Consider the following 25,226-nt stretch of genomic DNA (forward strand, 5'->3'; position numbering starts at 1 on the left):
GGGCTGCGTGAGCTCACTCCTCCGTAATTGCCGGGCTAGCGGCGGCTGGCGAGGGAGGGGATCTGTTTACGGCCGCCGTATTTTTAGCCCTCGGCTCGCGGGCACCGGCGCTCCTCTCCCGCCTCGAGGGTCGGTGCCCGTCTGACCTCGCGGCTCCTCTGGGCGCAGCCCCGACGGTGACATCGCAAAGTTGGGAGAAGCTGACTGGTGAGATTTTAAGAAGTCCTCCCAGAACTTTGCCGGGAGTTTTCTTTTTAAGACTGCAAAGCCAAGAATTAGCAGATTTTGACTTATTTCCCCTATCTTTTTATAAGTACGGTATCAAATGCTTTATCTAGAAAATCAGAGGCTGGCGATTTTTCAGTCGTTGGCTTCTACTGTGTGTTTAGGTGGTCGTGGAGGAAACTGAATCCCTTTGTCTTTCGGGACCGATTTCAAAGGTGGGAAAGATTCGTGTAGAGAGAAGAGGTAGTGGTAGGACTAGCCCCAAAGAGTAGTTAGTCCCGCAGTATTTTAAAGACGTTTTTATGGTATATAACTTAAGTTGACATTACATTCCTGATGGGGTAGAGAAGTCTGCAGGGAATTAGGCTGGGTGGCCAGGGAGAATCAGACTCAGACTTGTAGTTAAACATTTGCTGTGCATAATTTCCAGATGAATACATTATAGACAAACAGTGAAGAATTAATTACATTCTTTGTCCTTTTTTTTTTTTTTTCAAGCAGGTCTTTTAAAATTTAGTAACCAAGCTGGTGTGTGTTAGTCTATTGATATTTTGAAAGCTGAACAGAACTATAAAGTAAATTAAATTGACGTTACTCATGTACAGGCTGAAAAGCAGTCTTCATTTCCACTAGCAAACTGGCATGCCTCAGAGCACCTCTTAGACTAAGTGGCCAGTTACTGTGTACTTAGACTTTGCAAATGAATACAAATATTAGATCATACCAAGAATAATTGAGAAGATAAATATGCTGAAAACATATTTCAAAACCAAAATAGATTTTAAAAAAGCCTTTCCTCCCATTTTGGATTATCGGCACCTTTCTGCCAATAATTATCCATTAGCATGAATAATTCAGAATTGAACAAATATTTCTTTGGACATTACACATTAAAGCAAGAAGGAAAAATGAAAGTTTCCAAACTATTACTGATTTTTGTTGGTGTTGCCGGATTTGATTTATCCCTTTCATTTATTTTTTTATTTATTTTTATTTTTATTTTTTTATATCCCTTTCATTTAATACCAGAGTCTCCCTCAATAAATAAATAAATAAACTTTGCCAAAGAAAGAGCTATATGAGGGGCTGGGGTCGTGGCTCAGTGGTAGGGTGCTCACCTAGCACCTGTGAGGCCCTGGGTTCAATCCTCAGCACCACATAAAAATAAAGATATTGTGCCCAACTACAACTAAAAAATAAATATTAAAAAAGAAAGGGTATAACTTGTATAAGGCAGGATGACCAGTAATAAATGCTAATTATTAGAATTTGGTGTTTTGTCATCAACACCTTGAAAGTGTTCTGAATCATTAATTGCTTAGTATCTACCCCTGTCACCTTGTTTGCTTGGCGAAAAAAAGATTTCATTTAGAGACTAAAATCTCATTTTTTAAAATCACTATAACTCTCCCAGTGTCTTGCTTTATTCTCTATGAGTTGGTTGGTGCCAATATGTGTAGATTCCGCTTATATCTGTATCTTGTAACTTCCCTTAGCTAAACTGCATATATTAATCTACGGGGTATGATTAAAAGGGTTGAATAAATTTAGGAATTGAGATATGTAATCAAGAGAGTTATGATGGAATACTTCAATATTAAAAATGTTTCCACATTATTATGGGGACTCTATGTACCACTTATTAAAATTTTGGAGTTCCTGAATATCTCAAGCATTCTAAAGGAAAATGGCAGAGGCCAATGCCAATTACAGTGAGTCTGTTTCTGTGTATGTATAGGGAAATATGCCTTCCTTTACCCACTTACCCCATTGAAAGGAAAGACCCTCTAATCGTGCTTTGAAATGTGACCTCAGTAACATCCTTCTTATGGGAACTCAGAAGCTGTGGAATAGCAGACTGGAATTTTCTGGGTAGCTCCTGATAAATTCAAATAATTAAACATTTGTATAACTGGGGCCAGGCACCTACTTATAATCCCAGCAGTATGGGAGATTGAGACAGGATAATCACAAGTTGAAGACCAGCCTCATCAACTTAGTGAGGCCCTGTCTCAAAAAAATATAAAGGACTGGGGATGTGGTACAGTGGTAAAGCACTTCTAGATTCAACATCCCTAACCGCCCCTCCCCCATTGTGTATTGAAAGGAATCTTGAATTATGTTGATTTTTTTTTAATATAGAAAGGACTTTTTCTTCTTTTAAATTAAGCTATCATAAGCTTTAACATTTAGGAAACAGCATATTAACAAAACCAAGTTTAATGTGCTACAAGAGTAGTTTGTAAGGGCTGACAAAACGTGAAGTAACAATTAGATAAACCAGGGGAGATTACTGAACTAGTACATTTTGAAATGGACTTGGGAGGCTATGGATTAGTCATAAAGAGGTATAGACTATGGAATCAGACAAACCTTGGTTGAAATCTTGGTTTGATTTTTTTTTTTTTACAATGTGACCTTGGACGAGTTACTTCTCTATCTGTAAAATGAGTATGAACATTCAAGTAAATGAAACAGTTTTTTGGTGTTAGGAAGAAAAGAAAGGATCATCCAAAGAGAAATTATAGAATTTACAGAGTGCAATGATGGTGTGAATGACTAAATTGTGTGGGGGGGGTCATGAGAATGAGAATATGGGTTGGTCAGGTCATGGGTAGAACAGGCAAGAGGGTGGAAGGACTCAGAGGCCAGACTGTTGTATGTTGATAGAAGGGTCAATAGATTCATTGTAGGTCCTTGAACAAAGGATGAATTTAATGAGAAGTATTCAGCCCTTTGGTCCAGGAACTCAGGGACAAGGAGTCAGGCGGGCACCGGTACATCGTGACTCTTCTGCTTCTCTTTACCATTTTGGCTTGAAGGGATGCAGCAAGGAGATATAAGATTCCTCGTGAAGTTTTTGTGTTTACACACCTCACTCTGCTGATTTCTGCTTGTGCCCATCGAAGAGTGTACCAACTTGTGGGGAAATCTTAAGACTATGGCTGGGTTCTCAAGAGCTTATGGTAAGGAGGGTATTATATTTCAAAGTACATTTAACTGTTTATTACTGCTACTAACATAGGGAACACTGGTATAGAAATTCAGAATTTAAGAAATTTGTTGCTTTTGAAAATGCATTATATTTTAACCCAGATTTATTTTAGGATTTTAGTGAAGTTGAAATGAGATTTACTTTTCTAAAACAGTTTACCTGATGGTAAGAATACAATGATGGCAAATAGCAGATAATCTTGAATTAAAGATTTGGCCTTAGAAATCCACAAGGTGAATAATCAATTTGTGGATAATTAAGACTACACTATCCAGGTAGATGAGGTGGTCCACGCCTGTAATCCTAGCTGCTCAGGAGGCTGAGGCAGGAGGATAGCGTGTTCAAATCCAGTCTCAGCAAAAGCAAGGTGCTAAGCAACTCAGTGATACCCTGTCTCAAAATACAAAATAGGGCTGGGGATGGGGCTCAGTGTCTGAGTGGCCCTGAGTTCAATCCCTGATACCTCCTCCTACCCCAAAAAACCAAATAAACAAAAAGACTGGACTGTCCTGAGTATATTAATGTAAACTAATTTCTTTTCAAAATCTGAGTAGGTCCAGTGTGGCCTCTCAGACTGTCTGCCTCATGCCTAAGAATGATTGATAGATGATGTTTCAGCCTGAATGAGCCTTTTACTCAAAATATCTGGAGGAATCTCACTGCATTATGCTGCATTTGAAGATTAAGGTGGTTTTCTCAAAGGTCTTGGGATCTGTAGAGGCTCCTTTACATAGCAGCTTCACTCAAAGTCTGTTAGATTTTTCCTTCTGAGGAAAACTTCTTTGAAAATATGGCCAATTAAAAAAAAAAAAAGGAATTGGAAGTATATACTTGCAAGAAGTAAAAAAAAGAACAAAAACCAAAAACAACTTTAACCACTGTTCTTTTAGTTGACTTGCTTTACTTTATTCCTGCCGCCCCACCCCCGCTTGTAGTTCATTACAAAACTACTTTTGTGATGTCATGAGTACAGGTTAGTACCTCCTGAATGAGGAGGTTGTAGCAATTCTGAGTTGGAAATTAGAGATGGAATAATAGAAAAATCTTATTTTGTATAGCTAGATTGAGATTATTTTTCAACTGCATGTTTTAAAGATTATGTCTTATCCCTTTATTTCCTCTCAGAAATAGTTTTGGATAGGGGGTGACCTACTATGAATTCAGTTCTATACTATTGTGCAGAGGATTAGAAAAAAAATGACAACTTTGTACACTTGAGTTTACAGTCCAGTTGGAAGTAAGGGAAATAGGAAGGAATGAATACCTGTTGATCTTCTGTTAATATGCTCGACACCTTTTAAATGTGAAAATATATTATCAATTACATAGGATAGACCTAGGTATTTTGGTCGAAGAATTCTAAGGTAGTTATCAATGTTAAATCTTTAAAAAAATCAAAATATACGAGGTACTAAGGATAATAAGGATCATTCTGTTTTGAAGCTGAAAGGAACCAAGCAAAATCTTGAAAATAGGACCATATCTAAGATGTTGTTGAGGCAGTGATAAGACAGACATACACAGCAATGAAATGTAGTGGGTTGGTTAGTTTGGAGCTATATTATGTGGAGTCTTAAAAAAAAATCGAGTTTTTAAGTTTACATTTTAAGTGATAGGAAATAGGAAATCACTGAGGATTTTGATTAGGATAGCACTATGATGACAGTAAGACACAGATTGGCTTAGAGGGAAGGGAGATTGTCACCAGGAGTGTGTGATGTGACAAGGCCTGAGTTAAGATCTGTGGAGGCTGGAATAAGAAGAGTGGAAAAAAGATTCAAAGAAATTAAAATTAGTGAAGGCTGGATATTGAAGATCCAAGAGAGTGACAAGGCAGGTATGACCATGACAAAATAAGTCTGGGTGTCTGAGACATTAATAAAGAAAGAAGTTAGAATGTTTCCTCATTTTTTAGGAGAATATGATTAGTCCTTTGGAACATACTGGATTTAAAGTGGATGAAATGTCCAAATGAAAGTTGTTCTGGTTGTGAGAGTTATGAGCCTATAGCTGGGATACAGGTGGGGTTAACAAACCTGGAAATGTAGTTTTGCAGTTATTCAGCATAGATGTGGTAGCTGTAGCAAGTTCTCAGAGAACTAGAGTTTAGGGAAAGAGAGGAAGGGCAGAGATAGTGGTACAGGTAAACCTCAACACAAATATTCCCCACTGTCCAGGCCATCAGAATTGGTTCTTCCTTCTCCTTTCCTGTTTTCTGTTCTATTCCATCCAATAACTGCTGGATATCTCCTAAGGACTGAAGAGATGGAAATGGGTCAGAGTCTCTACCTACAAATTATATAACGGTCTAGTGGGATGAGACAAATGTGTAAATATATAGAGGGAATGATGTGTGATAGATGCTGCAGTGGGGGGAATGTAGGGGCCCAAAGGCCAGTTCTGCCTTAGGCATGCAGAGATTGGAAATAGCCTCCCGGAGCAGATGACATTTGCAGCTGAATCTTGAAAGATAAGCATGTTCCCTACAGAAGACTGGGGAGAAGTCACTTCAGGCTAAGAAAGTAATGAAAGGAATGCAGCAATCAAACTTTTTTTTTAGTAATATGGCTGGAGGAGAGGGTTGGAGGGCAAGGATAGGCTGGGGGCATGGATAGTAAGTAGTGTTATCTATTTTGTGTTTGTGCTGGGGATTGAACCCAGGGCATGCTAGCCATGGCCAGTAATTGATGAGCCATTTAAGGATTTTTTTTTTTTTTTTGAGTGACAGATTTCTCATCCAAGAAAGATTATTTATGTTGGTAGTATGAAGAGTAGATTGGAGCAGGACAAAGCAGAAGAACCTTTTAGTAACTTCTTTATGTTTAACCATAACATTTTGTTGAGGGTGATCATGTTTATAGAATCAAAGAACTGTATAGACTATTATGCTTTCTTAGTCTTTCTCATTCATTTTCAAGGTTACTTGTGCTTTACTCTGGATCACAGAAATAGTTTAGTAATAGCTTGGTCTAGAATTCAATATTCAGTGGCTGGTATGTATTAGATGATTAATAAATGTGTTTTCTCCCATGTCCCGTTCCAGTGTTTCATTCTGCCACTTTACATTGTGTTAGAAGACAGAGGGACTCTGTCCATTCTACTGTCCTTTGTAACCAGTCCAAAATGTGAACCCTGAACTCTTCCTAGGTTCTTGAATGAGGAAGACCTACCCTGAGAGTACCTTTTGGAAGAGGGATTTTGGCTTGGGGCAGTTGGTTTCCCTGGAGCGGGATGAATAGTATATTAGGATTCTTCAGCTGTAATAATTCAGATGTTGAAGAATGTCAAGGTAGCTGTGTTATTGAGTTTCTATCTCTCCTGCTGAGTTCTCTTCAAGTTGTTTTCTTTGTTCTTTTTGTGGTATTGAGAGTTCAACCCAGGGGTGCTTTACCACTGAGCTATATTCCCAGCCTTTTTCATTTTATTTTGAGTCAGAGTCTCCCCAAGTTGCCTAGGCTAGCCTTGATCTTGTGATCCTCGTGCTTCAGCTTCCCCAGTAACTGAGATTACAAACCTGTGCCACTTACAATTGAAGTTTTCTTTTAAACTTAATTTTGAGTTGTGCCAGTGAAACTTTAAAAAAAGGTAAATAGGCTATGAATTATATAATGCCAGACAGTACATTTTATCCCCCCCCAACAAGATTTGTCATTAAACTCAGATTCTTTCTTTGAATTTCTTTCTTTTTTTTTTTTTTTTTTTTTTGTGTGTGTGTGTGTGTGTGTTACTGGGGATTGAACCCAGGGCCTTGTGCATGTGAGGCAAGCCCTCTACCAACTGAGCTATATCCCCAGCCCTACATTTTTAACTATAATGGATTTTCATGAAGGGAAATCGGTTTTAGTGTGAGAGTTTGGATTTGGATTTTGGGCATTTTTGCTGGGGAAAGAACAGAATAGAATGTATCTTAGAATGTCTTAGATTCTCCTGGAGGAAGTTGGGACTCAAGGGACTATAGAAAAGTGGATACCTTCCATTGATGGTCTTCCTGAAAACTTGACTGATCTGTGATTTCCTTATTCTTTTTTCTGAGTTTTGTCAACATCTTCCCCAGAGAAGGGCCTTGGTTTGGAAACTGTCCACTTTAGCAGAGCTGCCAATTCTTAATTCTTTCTCAAGTGGGCAAGGGTACATTTTGTTTTTGTTTGTGAATGTTTGGGGCAAGGGAGGGGAGAGAGGAGGCACAGAAAATCTCCTCACAGTGAGTTTTTGTCTGAATTCCTGTGTAGCTGGAAGTTTCCTTGGCTTTGTTTTGGGGGAGATGACTTGGTTACGCTGGCATTTAAGTTATGTGGAAGGTGGTTCTCGCTCCCTCAGCTATCTGATTTAGAATGGCAGTAAAAACTTCCTTCTTGTCCAATATTGTCAGCCCCCTCTCCACACTGTTTTAAATGCCTTGCCTCTTGTGCACACTGTGTAAGGGATTGGAGAGCCCCTCTCTAGCCTAAAGCTAAACTAATCAAGTTTCTTTAAAGTTTAGAGGGAATAGATAACTACTCCTTTTGTTTTTGAGTTAATGATTCCTCTATTCTTCCAGTTATCTGATACTTTCTTGATTTAAAAATCATACATAATGTGATATTTCAAAGATTTAGAAAATTTTGGGGGAAAAACCCCAAACAGATAAATTTGACCTCACATTCCAAATTTGATGATCAATACATTTTATATTTGTTTTAGATCTATAAAATATAAAGTGTTATAGATTAGCTGAAGTTCTGCCCTCCCTTCCCCTTTGTTAGCAAGGGATTACTGACCTGAATTTGTGTTTATCATTTCATGTTTTACATATTTTCTCACATATATTCATAAACAACATATAGTTTTGTTTTGAAATCTTACATAAATGGAATACTATACTATCCTTTTACAACTTTTTCTCTAAACATTGTTTCTCAGATGTATCTACATGCAGATCTAGTTTATTCACCTCATCTTTAAATCTCTATTCTATTGCTTTGTTAAAAACAAAGTCTCAGTGTAAAAACTCTCTTCCATGAAACCTTTTCTGATTTTTTTTTTTTCTCTCTAACAGGCTGTGATCTTGCCCACTGCTGAATCCTATCATTTTATTAGTACTTATCATGTGGTATTTGTACAGTCTTGTAGTTTGGCTTGTTTGTGCTGTTGGCATGCCTCTTCTACCACACTGTAGTCTCCTTGAAAACAGATAAGTGTACTCTTTAATCTTTGTATCCTTTATGGGGCTTGCCACAGTAACTTAACTTAGTCATAGTGACTAAATAGGTAGATTAATGAATAAGAAATTAAACACCATCCTTTGTGTTGTTGAATTCTTAGTTTAATTTTGAATATTGGGGTGACCTCCATATTAAAGAAGCTTGTAAAGAAACATTCAGAACTGGAAATTATATTGAAATGTACATAAATGTTGAGAGCAGTCAAGATTAATTTCCTTGATTGGAAGGTGAGAGCAAACATTCCTTGGAAAATGAAACGGGAATTGATAGGTGATATCATCCCAATGGGGAAACTCCTGGGAATTGATCCTGGTGGCTTTTGAGGCAGTGTGTGCCTGTGGCCAGACTCATTTCACTAGCTATCAAATTCTGCTTTTGTCATCAAGGTCTTGACATCTTCATTGGAGATGGGCATTTAAAAAAAGCAGCCTATCTGTTTACTTGCTAAGTACTGCTGAGGACCAGTAAGTCTTTGGCCTCTAAAGAAGAAAAGCCTGATAAACAACATTCATACATACATAGGTACATACACTTTTAACCACACTTTCCTTTTTTATTGATGAGGCTAAGTTGTTTTGAAAGCTTCAAATGCAGGTTTTAAAATTCTTTTAATTCTTCAGTGTATAGTCCCAGTATAACATTGTTTTGGCCTCATAGTAAATCTCTCTATCCTCATTAAATATTAAGGTGATCTACATGAAATTGCATTTGGTAGGTAAAAAGCAGTCAAATATTGATAATTTTGTATGTTTAAATTGAATACATAATCTTGATTTCTTTTTGCAGTTCTTGAAGAATGGCATTATAGGCTTTTTTTGAAGTGGATAATCCTAAATCCATTTATACTTCTAAAGTACATTTCTGAATTTTAGTTCGAAGCTAGCTTTCTTTTGCAGTTTTCTTTAGCTCAATTTTTTAAATTATTATTTTATTTGTTCTACTTGAACATGATAGCAAAATGCATTTCAATTCATCATACACAAATGGAGCACAACATTTCAGTTCTCTGGTTGTACTGTTGTTGAGATTCGTGCAATCACACATGTACCTAGGGTAATGATGTCCATCTTATTAGTTCAAATTTTTGATAGAATGTTTTTATTTCTGAGTATACATTTGGTGTATTTGAGAAGGTTGTAAAATTGTTAGCTAGAGTAGGTTCTGGAAAATAAGCCTGAGATGTGAATACCTACATGTAATTAATTGAGTTGGGTTTAATAAGCTTACATTTCTTATAAGTAAGTAACTTTTTCTTCTCCTTTCCTGCCAGCCCCATGTCTCTTTCCTAGCCTTCATAAGGAAGATCTGGTGACAGGGAAAATCATGGAAGATAAAATTGCCTGTGGCTCTTTGTTTTTACTGAGGACTTAATAGGGAAGGTAGAGATTAAGAATCCTGCTCCTAGTGCCAGACCATTACAGTGTGGTTCCCAAAACTATTCTTAGGGAGAGGAAGCAAATGTTTAAGTAAGGAAAGGGAACAGAAACAGTAAATAGCAGGAATTAGTAGATATCTGTTGTTTACTGATATTATAGAATGGGATTCAGGAACAGTGGCAGATGAAAAGAGATCAGTGTAAAATGTTTAAATAGATTCTGCTTATTCTCATCCTTAAAACCTGGCTTGGGATTCTTTACATTCCTTATACCTTGACTATGTCAAACTTAATATCTAAACTACCTTCTACAGATACCTACCTGGGAAATATCTTAAATAGACTAGTTTTGGAAATATTGGTATTGGGTTCTAAAATAGTTCTTTGAAAAGTCAGGGTTATTTAAATAAGTTGGTCTACTACTGCCATTTGAATCATTAATAGCTGATGTCAAAGGAAAAGGAGATTTCTCTGAGGATTTAGTGTTAATACATTGAGAGCTAGGAACAAAGCTGAGTGATAGGGCACTTGCCTAGCATGCATGAGGTTCTGGGTTTGATCCCCAGCACCATAGGGGAAAAGAAAAAGAATAATAACCAAAAAACCCTGATATTTTACATGAAATAGTCTAGTATAAGTACTTGAGGCAAGACAATAGCAAAATAAAATGCTAACAAAAATGTGTTTCAGATGGCAGGTTCTCATCTGTTTTTAGAACTTGCCTGTTCTATGTGTTCTTTTGTGAGCATTCGCTTTTGTCTCCTTTGAACTGGGAGCTCACCTGAATTTTAAACCATTCATTTCTAAAAATTTCCATCAGTGGTAAGGGAGAAGATAAAGAATCTTCTTTGACATGAAGGATGCTTGGACTCTGTTGTTTACTGACCAGGGGTTAAAGACTTCTTCTCAGAACTCCCAAAATAGAATTTGAGAGTTACACTTAAGAGTTGCTACACATAGGCTCTTTGGTTGCCTAAAATAAATTCCTGCTATTTGACACAAGGTAGCTTCTCATTTTAACTGCATTAGATTAGTTCTCTCTCACATCATCTTTGTATATTTTTTGTAATATACTAGTTCATTATGAAAATTAAGGTTATACAAATGTTCCTTGATGCTTGCTGCCTAGTTGAGACTGTAAATTCCTTTCTACTGCACATCTGTTATGTACTAGAATCTGGGCAAGATGTACTAAGGAGATGCCAATGAGGTGTTAACCCAGTAAATAAACAAATAGTAGGAGAATTGGTCTCTTGAGAATCAACATTCTAGGTTAAAGACATAATTACATATACATAAATGCATATATAGAATAAAAGAAATAGAAACAAATACAGGTTATATAGCAGTGTGTGTGTATCATCATCATGTAGCATTTTAGAACTGAAGAGTAATTTGCATATTGTCATCATTTTCTGGGTGAGAAAAATGAGGGCCAGAAAATATAAATGACTTGTCCAAAATAATAGTTACTATCAACAACAAACATTTTATTAGATATTTTCTTTTTTAAAAGTTAGGCCTCAGGTGTGGAGTTAGAAGTCATCAAGAACTTAATAATTAGTTGTGAGTACCGAATATTTACATAAGAGATAAACAGTAGGGCTGGGGATGTGGCTCAAGCAGTGGCACGCTCGCCTGGCATGCGTGTGGCCTGGATTTGATCCTCAGCACCACATACAAACGGAGATGTTGTGTCTGCTGAAAACTAAAAATAAATATTAAAATTCTCTCTCTCTCTTTAAAAAAAAAAGATAAACAGTAATATGAAAAATCATGGGTACTAAATACCAATATAGTCATGTAGAATTATGTTCAAGTTTAGAGATTATAGTTTCCCTAATGAAGAAAGGAAGAGAGATTTCAAAAGAAATAGATTTTGATAATTGATTATTGTGGAAAAGGGCTAGGTAAGGATAGTATACACGTTTTCAAATGAATTATAGCTATAGGGGAACTGAGATTACTTGGTTTCTGATGCATCTCTACAAAGAGGTACTTTGGTGGGACTCTTTCTTTGTACAGCATAAAATCTAGTCCAACTTTTCTAGTTAGTACTGAATTCAGAGAGTTTAAGTAACTAGTTTATGTTTGCATGCTTAGTAAGTGGTAGAACTTAGTGTAGAGCCATTCTTTTTACTGTCATTCAGGGTTCTTTGTCCTATTTCTTATTGCTTAAGAGGATATGGGTCAAGTGGTTAAAAACACAGTGCAAGAGCCTGGGAAATGAAATGGGAAGTTGAAGACCACATTATGATGAGGTTTAACCACAAGCTGTTTCAGTTCTCTATAGGTTTTCCATATATTTAGACATTGAATGTGTATACTTATGTTTATAATGCTCATAATGCAACAGTGGTCTGGGTTTCTTAGAGCTGTCTTCTGAGATTTAGTTCTGTGTATTCAAGGGAAAGATTCCTTCCAGTTTGGGATTTCAGTACATATTCTCTTTGTCTTCCAGTTTCTCCTTTGCAAGTGGGTAGGCCATTGGATTAACAATTTATGGGTTAAGTCTTTTTGGATCATTAGCCTTTTTTGGAGTAAAGGAAGGGAAGACAGTTTTGGACTCAGATCTTACAGACTTATTTACCTGTCAATAGTTAAGAACAATTTACTTAAAATAAATCTTATTACCTGAGGAGAGTAAGTACTGTGAACCAATTGTGAACCTATTTTTGTTTATAGGTTCAATACCCTTCTAAAAATCCTTTGTAATATGTAGTTAGTTTAACATGTAGTTACTACTCCTTCTTATCCCTCTTTTCTTTTTGGCCAGGCTTTTATGTGGTAAGAGACACTTGAGGATTCAAAATAGCATTTTCTGAATCAACTAACATTTATTATGCTCCTATTGAGGGCCTGTTCCTGTGTTGAATATTTAGTAAAGACTAAATATTGCCGAATTTTAAGATTAGGTCCCTAATAGTAAACATATTCCAATGCTTGGCTTCTATAACCCTTATCCCATCTTATTCTTTGTCATGGCTGTTTCTGTTACTTCTGACCTGGAGTAAAGGGAGGAAAACTTTACTATTTAATTCCAGGACCAACCCTGAGTTATACTATGTGCTTTATATAGAACCTCATTTAAATACTTGTCACAATTCCATAAGATATTGTTATACCCACTTACAGATTAGTTCATTCAAAATATTTATTACTATGGCTCACTACTATTTATGATTTATGTTTAAGGTGCCAAGGATATCATAGTGAATGTCAGATGAGGTTTCTGCTACGGCATAGAGAAGTTAAATAACAGCCAAGGTTACAAGCAAAAAAGTGATAGAAGATTTAGATATAGCTCTGATGGATTCCAAAGGGAATGCTGGTAACCATTATTATATTATGTTACCATTTACATATATTGCATGTTCTCTGTAAATATATAAATAAGTCATAAAAATAGGTGGAACCCACAGTAATTCTTTATTTAAAAGGTTCATGATGAGTGCAAGAAAACTGGTGTGGTGCAGTCAAAGCATACCTACCCAGGGATACTTTTCCTCCCTCCTACTTCTTTTTCTCCATTCCCTCTCTACCCCCTCATACCTGGGTATAAACTGGGCAGTGTGACCTGCTTGGCATTTGGATGAGTTTGTGTTTTGAGGACTGTTTGTTTCCTTGACTTCCTGTAAGTTCCTTGCCCACTCACAAGTTTTTTCTTGTAGCACAATGGTGAGTAATGTGTTGTTAACATTGTAATGTTGTCATGCCAGTTGGAATGTGTTTTTTTTTCTTTTCCTGAGTTCTTTTTGATGAGTATATAAATGGGGACACTTGGGTAAGACTTGGCTTCTGCAGTTTATTCAAATAGCAAAACTTTTGTTTTCAGAATTCTAGAAAAGAAGTTTTGTGTATGTGTGTGTGTGTGTTTCCGGGGATTGAACCTAGGATTCTGTACTACTGAGCTACATATCCAGCCCTTTTTATGTTTTATTTTGAGACAGGGTCTCACTAGGTTGCTGAGACTGGCCTTGAACTTGTGATCCTCCTGTCTCAGTCTATCAAGTTGCTGGCATTCCAGGCATGCACTGCCCCTCCTGGCTAGAAAAGAATTTTGAGGTTCAGAAGAATATAAAAATTTAGTATCTTCTGCCTAGCTGAAATCAGTTTTGTTAGCATTCTAAGTTTATTCTTTAGCTTGTGTTATCAAAGAGGGTGCTTACTTATTTTAGATTATGGCCATTATCACCACATGCCTACCTGAGATGGGTGGTATTTTATTCTGGAGTTAGCAGTTAGAATCAGGAAGAAGGATTTCTTTTTGAGCATTACCTAGAAGAAAGCATTAACAAATGCTTAGGCACTAAGAGGGAGGAGCTGAATTCCAATAGGAATTGAATTCCAATTGAGTTCTAGAGATTAATTAGGTGGGATCAAAGTTGCAAGTATTAGAACTATTTGGTACTTGGGGTCCAGTCTGTTTAGTATTGGGGATCCAGGAATATCTGGGCATAGCTCATGAGATTAATGATGATTTATGTACATGTGTCTAACTTATACATAATGTATGATACTTGATAGGTACACAGTAAATGTTGGTTAAATCTTAAAAAGGTACTTGAGTGCTGAATGTTGTCAGTTTGTCTTCCTAGGATGGCTTTCTTGTAGTACAGTCTTCCCTTTTTTTTTTTTTTTTTTTTTTTTGAGAAGTGGGGGGTCTCACTATGTTGCTCATACTGGTGTGTCCAGCTCCTGGGCTAAAACCACCCTCTGTCTCAGCCTCCTAAGTAGCTGGGACTGCAGGTGTGGTTCATCCCTCTCAGCTAAGTATTTCTTCTTTGGAAAGATGTTTATTAAGCATTTAGCTTTGAGTAAAGCATTTGGCAAAGTAATTGGGTAACAAAGATTTTTAATATTAGATTCTTACAGAGATTATAATATTAACTTTACAGATTGGATCAATTAAACCTCTTATTTAAGTGCATGATTTAAGGGTACACTTGTGGCTTTGATAAAGTCAGTCATATGATTTTTTGACAGAAGTAACTTCTTGACCCTTTGGTTCTGGTAAAGCTGGGTTTGATTTTTGATGTTTGAGATAGTTGCCTATGTTATTTTCTTTTATCCCCTCTCCATTTTTTTTTTTCAGTGAATGAGCTAATATATTTGAAAGTATTTTGTGAATTGCAAAGCAAACAATTGTTGCTGTCACTACTACCACCACTGAAAATAATAATGCGATACAACTCATTCTTAGAAGGGTTTGTTTCTTGGATTAATTTCAAGGAGAAAGACTCAGAGGGCAATGAAATATTTGCCAGATGACTAATGTACTTTTGTATTTTTCATGAAAGGGAGAACGAAAAGCAAAGACCTGTCATTCTAACTTGTCCTGGTGCTATGTCATTGTGAAGGTTATTTATACTACTTTGACCCAGTCTGTATGATGCAAGAAAATTTAACAGGATTTGTCATTCTTTACTTTTGAGGCTTAGAGTTATTCTACTGGAAGCGTCTGTCGACATAGGAAATAACTCCTCCCAATTTCAGGGTAAGATTATTCACATTCCTATAATATGGATCTTTTATAATAGATAATTATAAAATGTATTAGTCCAGATCAGTATCTGTACGGACTTCCCTTTGGTAAGATTAAGGAAACAGTGCCTTTGACTAAAATATTTGCTTGAGTATTGTCATCAAAAGATTTTACAAGTCAGGTGTGGTAGTGCTTGCCTGTAATCCCAGCAACTCAGGAAGTTAAGGCAGGAGAATCACAAGTTCCAGGCCAGTCTCAGTTATTTAGGGAGATCCTGTTTCAAAATAAACATTAAAAAAAAAAAAAAAAAAAAAACGAGGAAGCTGGGGATGTAATTTATGGTAGAGCACCCCTGATTTAAATCCCCAATACCAAAAGGAAAAAAAAGCAAAAAGACTTTGCAGTCAAACTGGGCATGGTGTATTCCCAGGTACTTGGGAGCCTTCTCCAGGAGAATCACAAATTGGAAGCCAGCCTTGGCAATTTAGTAAGACCCTATCTCAAATTAAAAATAAAAAGGGCTAGGGGATATAGTTTAAGTGGTAGAACATCCCTGGGTTCAATCCCCAGCATTGCCGGCCTCCCCCCACTCCCCCTGCAAAGAGAAAAAAAAAAAAAGCCCACCACCAAACTACTGTAATGTCTTTTTTTTTTTTTTTTTTTTAAAGAGAGAGTGAGAGAGGGGGGAGAGAGAGAGAGAGAGAGAGAGAGAATTTTTAATATTTATTTTTAGTTCTCGGCGGACACAACATCTTTGTTGGTATGTGGTGCTGAGGATCGAACCCGGGCCACACGCATGCCAGGCAAGCGCGCTACCGCTTGAGCCACATCCCCAGCCCTACTGTAATATCTTTTTAAATTTATTTCTTTTTAGAAAGAGTGAGAGAATTTTTTAATGTTTATTTTTTAGTTTTCAGCGGACACAACATCTTTGTTTGTATGTGGTGCGAGGATTGAACCCGGGCCACACGCATGCCAGGTGAGCGGGCTACCACTTGAGCCACATCCCCAGCCCTTAAATTTATTTCTTATACCGAGGATTAAATTCAGAGGTGCTTAACCACTGAGCCACATCCCCAGCCCTTTTATTTAGAAACTGGGTCTTGCTGAGTTGTTTAGGGCCTCAATAAGTTGCTGAGGCTGGCTTTCAACTCAAGATCCTCCTGTCTCAGCCTCCCTCCCTGGAGCTGCTGGAATTACAGGTGTGCATCACTGTGCCTGGCCGTACTGTCATCATCTTCTAATGATTACCATTCTTGGTGAGGAACGTATGATTTTAATAATCAAAAAAAGTAGAGATGTTTACTAAATTTTGAAAAGACCTCTCTTACCTTATACAATTTCTTCATGTTTTTCTGACTCTGGTTCCTGGTACGCAGTATATCTTTGTTGAAGAAAGGAAGTTAGTTGATACCTATCTTGGGGTTTTCCTGTAACCAGCCTAATAGATGAACTTCTAGAAAGCAGGGATGATGGGTCCTTAATAAGTGCTATTTGAACAATTATGTTAGGAGGTTAAATTTTCATCCAGGATGGCAGTGAGTGACCTGGGTCCCACTATGCTAAAGGTGGCTCTTCCTGAAAAGAAGAGGAATGTTACTTTTCCACAGATAAACTTGAATAAATGTGAATGTAGGAAAAATTATTGCTTTGATGTTTTTGATTTTTATACTTTTGGGTAAGAAAAGTTCTATGTTAAAAATTAAAGAAAGGCAATTAAAATAATAATAATAATAAAAATAAAATGATAATATTTCTCTTGGTTTTATTTTATGTTCAAACTTTAGCTATAGCAATGACTTTTGAATAATGTATGAGAAGTATATTATAGCTTTGCATTATCAATAGGGATAATTTCCCTATGTGAAACATAATTGTCTCACTCCTTTGCTGTGAAACTTCAGACTTTAGGGATATAATGTTGTAGAATACATCTAAATCCATTTTATATCTAAAGTGGTGATGAGCAAAAAAAAGATGATTTGATTTTGGCATCCCTTCATGATTTTCTTTTATAGATGATTTCCTTTCTTGAAACTGTTTTGCTCAAATGATTAAATTTCCTAAGTACACATAATTTTCTTTGGTACATACTTGCAGAAGTAAGAGATTTAGCTGAGTGGTAGGGAGAAAGGCAGTTTTTATGGATAAATTACAAAATGGATTATGTGTGGAAAATTGAGAGCTAGTGATAGAGGTGCAGTCAAATAAATGGAATGGGAGTCATCAACTTTATTTTATATACCTAGTTTTACCACTAGTTAACTCTGTGACTTTGGACAAATCTCATTTGCCTGGTTTGTATGTTCTTATCATCTGCAACTTGAGGGCATGGAATGAAATGCTCTCTGACATTCTAGTTCTGAAAATATGATTCCAAAGTGCCACACAAGGAAAACCGACTGTTTTCTATACCTTCCCACCAAGTTTGTTCCACATAATACTAGAATGTGAAATGTTAATTATGTAAATAATAGAAGTGTATATTGTATGTTCTTGGGTAAACTGGAATTGTCAGATGGTATGAATGCTCATAAATAATTTTAGGTGTAGAAATATAAGAGACTTGGTTGTTTCTGAAAGAAAAAAAAATATATTACTAGTGCTTTGGATACCCTGGGGTAGAGTTTGTGCTTTTGAACTCCAAGCTGAAAAAAATGTGTAAATCTGTGGGATTGGCAGGGGGTGGGTAGGAAGGATGGTAATGGCTAGGGGACAGTGTGGATGAGTATGTACAGTGTTTTTAAAAGCAAAATATTAGGAGTTTTCTTTAGCCTGTAGGGTAATCATTTATACCAAATTTAGAACTGATATGAATTCTGTGTCAGAGTCAGAATACCTAGGTTCAACTTCCTTGCTCTCTGAGTATCATATAGGCTTTATGAATTTCTCTGTGTATATGTTTTTTTTTTTTTTTTAGAGAGAGAGAGAGAGAATTTTAATATTTATTCTTTAGTTTTCGGCGGACACAACATCTTTGTTTGTATGTAGTGCTGAGGATCGAACCCGGGCCGCACACGTGCCAGGCGAGCACGCTACCGCTTGAGCCACATCCCCAGCCCTCTGTGTATATGTTTTCTATCAGAAAAGACAGAATTAAAGACCTCAAACAGTAATTAAGTTTTAAATTTTTTGTTTTGAGGCTATTACTTGTCAGAATATTTTAAAAACAAAAATAACAACAGAAGATACGTAGTGATCAGACAGCTAGCTGTGCAAATATTTTACATTTGTTCATATAGACCTTGATTATACAGATGGGTGGGGGCAGATCTGAAACCACTAAATATTTGAAACCAGTAAGTAATTCACAAGCCTGTTTTAGGTATAGGTAGTTCTCAGTTAACCACACACATGGACTAGCATGAATAATTTAGGACCCTAAACATTTGTTCTGCTATGTACTAAGCAATGTGTTAGGCCTGTTTACAGTTTTTTGAAGTATAAAAGAAAGGAGCCAACATCAAGTAACTTCTCCTACCCATCCTTAAAGACTGAGCTAAAAATTTGAGAAGCTTCCCTAATTGGTCCTACTGAAGTTCCTTTCTCTGCCCCAGTAGACTTACGTTTATATTTCTCCTACCAGACCAGATTGCCTTAATGATAAGAAGGACTGTAGTTTCTCTCTTTTATTTGCCTCCCGAAGCCCTGGGGCAATATCTAATAGATGGTAGACCAATTTGGCAAATTTTGATAATCAAATTGGAGCATTAAGGTATGAGAGTCCCAAAGGCCAATTTATAAACAGCATGCAGTAGCAAATGCCAAGTAGATGTTTTACATATTGGACCTGTAGGAGTTCAAATAAGCCTTTAGGTATCCCAGCAATGATGGAACTGTGGAACTGAAAGGTAGCTTGAAAAGAAACAGAAATTTTAATAACAAATAATCATAGTAATAAAAATCTTTCTTTGAATTGAATTATATATTTTATAAAAGGCAAATTTCTTTTTTCTAATTTAGGTTTTTAAAAAATTTGTCAGTATTCATATGCTGAGGGAAATGAATTTACCAAAAGAAATTTATAAAGTGAATTAATTTCCTTTGGATAAGTAAGAACAGATTGTATAGTAATTTGAAGTTCTGTTTTTTTTTTTTTTTCCTGATTTCTCCCCTTGCATGGAAATTCTATAATTGACAGTGAAATAACCAATGGTTAGGAATTGAGCAAGGCAGAAAAGGTTGCCAATTACTGAATGTTTGAGGATTGGTTCCAGAGAAATAGTGTGTTTTTCTATTAGTCTAGCCTCTGTTGGTTTGTAGTTTCATCTTTTTTCTTTTTGTGTCAAAAATTCAGTAATTAGAATCTTTAAAGTCTCAAGTAGAACTTTTGTTTTTGCAGATAGATATTCTTAGAAAAGTTGAATTTATTGAGAACACAAACATGGACTATAATTAGCCCTAACTGAAAAGAAAAAGAAGAAATTCAGTGTTTGTGGAAAATAGACAAGCTGGTCTGGATCTAAAAAAAATAAACATTAACATGATTTCGGTTTCTTTTCAAGCTACTGTTGTGCCAATATTATAATAACAAATGAATTTCTCTATGATAACTCTTCCTGCCCCTATTTTTCCAAAGGTCACTGCCATTGTAGAAACCTTCCAAATTATTAAATTTCTCAAATAACTGTAATCCAAGCAAGATTTTTATCAGTGTCACTGAACTGACAAATTCCAGTTGACAAGTACTCTGAACCATTCCAAGAGCCCCTTTAAGATGTTTTATTGAAGATTTGCATTGAAAGATGTGAATGGGAATGCTAGACTGAGCATTATTTGTATGTTAAGACTGTACTATGAAAATGGTTGTAGGGCCAGATGCTGTGGCATAAGCCTGCAATCCCAGTGACTTGGGAAGCTGAGGCAGGAGGATTGCAAGTTCAAGACCAGGCTCAGCAGTTAAGTGAGGCCCTGTCTCAAAAAATGAAAAAAAGGACTGGGGATGTGGTTAAATACCCTGGTTTCAATCCTTGGTACGGGGGTGGGGGGTGTGGGGTGGGCAGAGGTAGAAAAGAAAATGGAAAATGGTTTGTTTGGGAGTGGTAGAGAAACTCTGGATACAGAGTGCTTGCCTAGCATATGTGAGACCCTGAATTTGATCCCCAGCAACACACACACACACACACACACACACACACACACAAAGAAAGCTACAGGGAGCTGTGTTGGCACCAGTGAAATGAAGCAGAGTATGTGGGAAGAATGAGTGGAAAAAGAAGCAGCTGACATTTTTGAGGACTTATTATAATATATATTTTTAGGTGTAGATGGACACAACACAATGCTTTTATTTTTATGTGGTGCTGAGGATCGAACCTGGGTCCTGCCCGGGCTAGGCTAGTGCTCCACCGCTGAGTCACAATCCCTGCCCCTATTTTTTATTATTTGATTAGTGCATTCTAATTATAAATAATAGTGGGATTATGCCATATTCATACATGCACAGGCTTTTCATATCTTACATTATTTACTCCTGACAAGAGATCTGATAACACAGATATTTCTCCCACTTTTTTTTTTTTTTTTAAGAGAGAGTGAGAGAGGAGAGAGAGAGAATTTTTAATATTTATTTTTTAGTTCTCGGCAGACACAACATCTTTGTTGGTATGTGGTGCTGAGGATCGAACCCGGGCCGCACGCATGCCAGGCGAGTGCGCTACCGCTTGAGCCACATCCCCAGCCCTCCCACTTTTATAAATAAAAAAATGAGGCAGAAAATGGTTATATTAACCTTTGTTATATAGTCCTTTTTAAAATTTTTTTAAAAAATATTTTTATTTTTTTATTATTTTTTAAACAATTATTTTTTTTAGAGAGAGAGAGAGAGAGAGAATTTTATTTATTTTTTAGTTTTTTCGGCGGACACAACATCTTTGTTTGTATGTGGTGCTGAGGATGGAACCCGGGCCGCACGCATGCCAGGCGAGCGGGCTACCGCTTGAGCCACATCTCCAGCCCGTTATATAGTCCTTAAGTGTAGTAGTTCAGGAATTTTTTTTGTTTGTTTGTTTGTTTTGGTGCTAGGGATCGAACCCAGAGCTTTGGGCATGCCAGGCAAGCACTCTACCACTCCACCATATCCCCAGCCCTAGATTTGAAATCACATTTGTCTTAAATCCAGGGTCAATTCTTTTTCGCAAAACAGAGTTGAGAGGCATTGAAGAAGTGAGAATGGATTTCTGGGTGGATGGACTGCCCATGTTTTTACAGTTCTCCCCAGATTAAGTGTGGTATGATCTCTGGAGTCAGGTGGGTTCATAAAAATCCTGGTTCTACAACATTTTACCTTGAGTATATAACCTAACCTTCTTGAGCTTTATTTGGCATTTTCATGTATAATGTGGGGATAATGACACAAACCTTTTAAGAGGTGTTTGGAATTCTAAATTTTAAAAATGTCTAAAACTTTAACATCTACTACTTTCTTTCCCTTCTTCCCTTCCTTAGGACTCATCTTATTACCTCTGGGTTGTAATATTTAGTGTTACCTAGGCCTGTTTAGAGTGCAGTTTGGTCGTATCTTCTTTCTAAGAAGGGTCTATTTTCTTTTGTTGTAAAGACCAGTTTTAACCAAAAGCAGTCTGCCAAGACAATCATTCATCGCTCCCTCCCACCTAATGAGAATTGTGTGAAATTTCAAAGTGCCTGTGTCTCTCCTCTCTCTTTGTCTGGATTCCTTGGAGCTGACTTCATAGACATGGAGGAGTGTCTGACCTTTGAAAATTCTTGACAGTCTTGAAGTTGTGGTTTTCCAGTGAGTTTTGAGTGGAGTTAGAGAGGACTCAGAAGCAGCTCTGATGCAGCTCTGGTCAGGGAAGTGGATATGCATCGAGAATGTGGACGCTTTGGGGGATGTTGTAAATGAGAGAATGTAGGATCAGTAGTTTCTCAGACATCTTAACAGTGGTCTGTTATCTACCATCAGTATTTGATTTGGGGTCATTTTTTTTCTGTTAATAAGTAGTTGGGTACTCAGTGCCTACAGACTGATTTTACTATCTGATAATTAGTTTGAGATGAACAATGTTAGGAAGAGAAAGCTTTTGTAAATAAAATTATATAACAATCTTAAGCAAATGTCTTTGAGAAGAGCCACTGTTTTAGACTTGGCTGTGTGCAACACTGGTGGGTATGTATGTGCAGTTGGCTGTTGTACAAGCACACTTCAATTTATCTGAATAAAAGTTGAGCTCTTGCTGGTGCTTGAATGCTAGGATACAGGATGCACACGACAAGATTTTTGCCCTCAACTTGCCTCTGGTTTAGCAGGGAGATAAAAGTAAATAAGCACAAATGCCATGAACTATGATAAAATTATAGAGGTAGAGTACAAGATGCAGTGGGGTCACCAAATGAAGTGGATGGTTTAACTTGGGAAGTCAGAGAAGGTTTTATAAATGAAGTAGCACTCAAATTAGTCTTAAAGAGGTAAAAACTTGTATATGCAAAGGAACTGAAATTTGAAACAGTATATGCAAAGCATATAGTATACTTGGGGAACTATCAATACATGGAGGGAAATAATGAGAGGAAGAACCAGGTGATGAAGGGCCTTGTTTATGGAGTATAGAACTTTGGATGTTATTGAAGAGGTATTAAGGAATTTAGAGCAGTGGGCTATGATCCTATCATGTCTTAAATTCTTCATGGTGGATACTTGTAGAAGGCTGATTAATGTTTAGAGAGTAAGAGGAAGACTTTAAGAATCCGTTTTCTGGGTCCAGGTTATGAAAATTGAGATGGAATAAAAAGGAAGCCTATAAAAGGCCTTGGATGGATTTGAGAGACCTTTAAAAACAAAATAGTAGAGCTTTGAAAAAGATTTGTGAATATGAGGGAAGAGAGAAAAGTGCAGGTTGGCCCCCAGGCTTATGGCTTGAGTGCCTGGGATGATGTGGTACCATTTGCCAGAATAGGTCATACTGGAAGAGGAATAGTTCAAGAGGGTGGCAGCAGATGAGAAAGTGAGCTCACGTTTTTATCATGTTGAGTTTGAAGTGTCTGTGGGTTTCCCACGTGAGGTAGAAAGAATTTGAGGCTTTAGATACCTTTGGAGTCATTGGCATTTGGGTGCTCAGGACATGAATGAAGTTTCTCATGGGGATGATGTAAAATGAGAAGACAGAAGACCTAAGACTAGAACTGTGAGTGTGCCAACCTTTAGTGTAGGCACAGGAGAGTTCACCAGGGTGACCTGGGAGGCTACAAGGAGATGAACAATAAGGAGGATTGCATGATTTTAACATAAGTCAGTGCTCATTTTAGTTGAGGACTGAACATGGGTTGAGAAAGTAGTGTGAGTGAACATAATCTAAGGAGTTTTACAGGAAAGGGGAACAGTTAGCCACACATAGGGCAAGGGAGAAACCTAAAGGGTCCCCTTGTTTGTTTGTTTTGTGTTTGTTTGTTTGTTTTGGAGCTTTTTTCTGTGAAGTGGAAAGCAAGGTCATTTTCCAGGAGTTATCAACGTGGTATGAATTGACTGGGAGGCTCAAGGAAAATGATGAAGTGGTGTGATAGATAGTAGCTAAGAAGACTAGTTGAGGTAACAAAGTCAAGAAAAGACAGTGGTCTTTCAGTGAAAAGGTGACAGTACCATGTCTGTAGTGATACTATTCTGCAAGATTATGTGATCTTGTTTGCTCAGCAGTCCCTGGTTTTCACAGAGATATTAACAAACGATCACTCCATCAACCGTTTCTTATCCCCCTTCCCATCCCCCCCACCTTTTTAAAACTTTTGTGGTGACAGGGATTGAACCCAGGACCTTCTGCATGCTAGGTGTTACCACTGAGCTACATCCCCAGCCCTAAATCATTGGTTTCACTTTCTGTTTAGGCAAGAAGGGAATCTTCTACTCTTCACAGTCTTTGCTGTCTTTCTAGTCTAGTGCATCTCTTGTAGTGATTTCCTAACCAATTCTCCCTCAGTCTGCTGTGCTCCCTCCAAACTAGACTCACTATAATCAGCATGATCTTTTCCTCATTTTCCACCATTCTCACCTCTAAGTTCCTTCCTGCTGCAGAATTTTGGTATATGTTTAAACTGCTTGGAGCATTTTTCCTATCCCAGTTTGTCTCTCGATTGCTATTTATTCTACATTTCTTAGGTGAAACATCGCTTTGTGGGGAAGCTTTTCTTGACTCCTTATAGGAGATAACATTCCTCTCCCCAACATTTCTTTATTATAATTTTTTGAAATTTTGTGATTTTTTTCCCTTCTTCCATACTGGAAACTTTGTAAGGATGAGGATTGTGTTGAGTGTTTATTCTTGAGCATGGTATCTAATATACAGTAGGCACCCCATGAATTTGTGTTGAATTAATGAATATGATGGTTAAGAGATTGAATGTCTTAGAAAGCAAGTTTCGAAGTGGTGAGGAAAAGCTGGATAAAAGTGAGTTTGTGGTAGAGTAAGATGTTAAGAGTTTTAAGATTCAAAGGTGATGTGGGGCTGAGGTTGTGGCTTAGTGATAGATTGCTTACCTCACGTGTGTGAGGAACTGAGTTCAATTCTCATTGCTGCATATAAATAAATGATTAAAACAAAGGCCCATCAACAACTAAAAAAATAAAAATAAAAAAAGGTTTAAAGGTGATATAGTTTCAGGAAATGAAATTTTGCAGTGGAGATTATGGATAGATTATGTAGATGGGTGTTAAAATTGCTAAGGAATATGACAAATTTGGAGTGAGGAAAATTCAAGGCAGGTCTTTAATCAATGTGTTAGGTACAGCTCTTTCCTATAGTCAAAGAAAGAAGTGGTTAAGAATCAGTACAGTTCCTGGAATCAATAATGCCCTAATCCCTTGGGAAGCAGCGTGATCTCACAGAAATATCAGAGGTTCAGACTTAGGGCCACCCATCTGACTTGTCAAGGCTTTTTGTTTGTTTGTTTCTGTATTTGTAAATTGGATATAATGAGACCAGTTGAAGTCTTGTT

The 25,226-nt window shown here is 37.0% G+C and overlaps 1 protein-coding gene across 5 annotated transcripts in view; it reads left to right on the forward strand.

The window, feature by feature from the left end:
* Otud7b (OTU deubiquitinase 7B) overlaps positions 1-25,226 on the forward strand; it is a 55,287-nt gene that overhangs the window by 1,089 nt on the left and 28,972 nt on the right. Inside the window, exons 1-2 of one of the 5 annotated variants that reach the window (XM_026404061.2) lie at positions 28-207; positions 3,048-3,191. The exons of 2 other annotated variants lie outside the window; for them this stretch is intronic. In XM_026404061.2, the coding sequence (XP_026259846.2) occupies positions 3,189-3,191 (3 nt within the window). In that variant the 5' untranslated portion in view covers positions 28-207; positions 3,048-3,188. Of the gene's footprint in view, positions 1-27; positions 208-3,047; positions 3,192-15,247; positions 15,294-25,226 lie in introns of those variants that run through there. 2 more of the 5 variants (XM_026404060.2, XM_077791426.1) reach the window with 2 other exon arrangements.

The sequence above is a fragment of the Urocitellus parryii genome, chromosome 11, assembly GCF_045843805.1.
Source record: "Urocitellus parryii isolate mUroPar1 chromosome 11, mUroPar1.hap1, whole genome shotgun sequence".
Taxonomy (NCBI): Eukaryota; Metazoa; Chordata; class Mammalia; order Rodentia; family Sciuridae; genus Urocitellus; species Urocitellus parryii.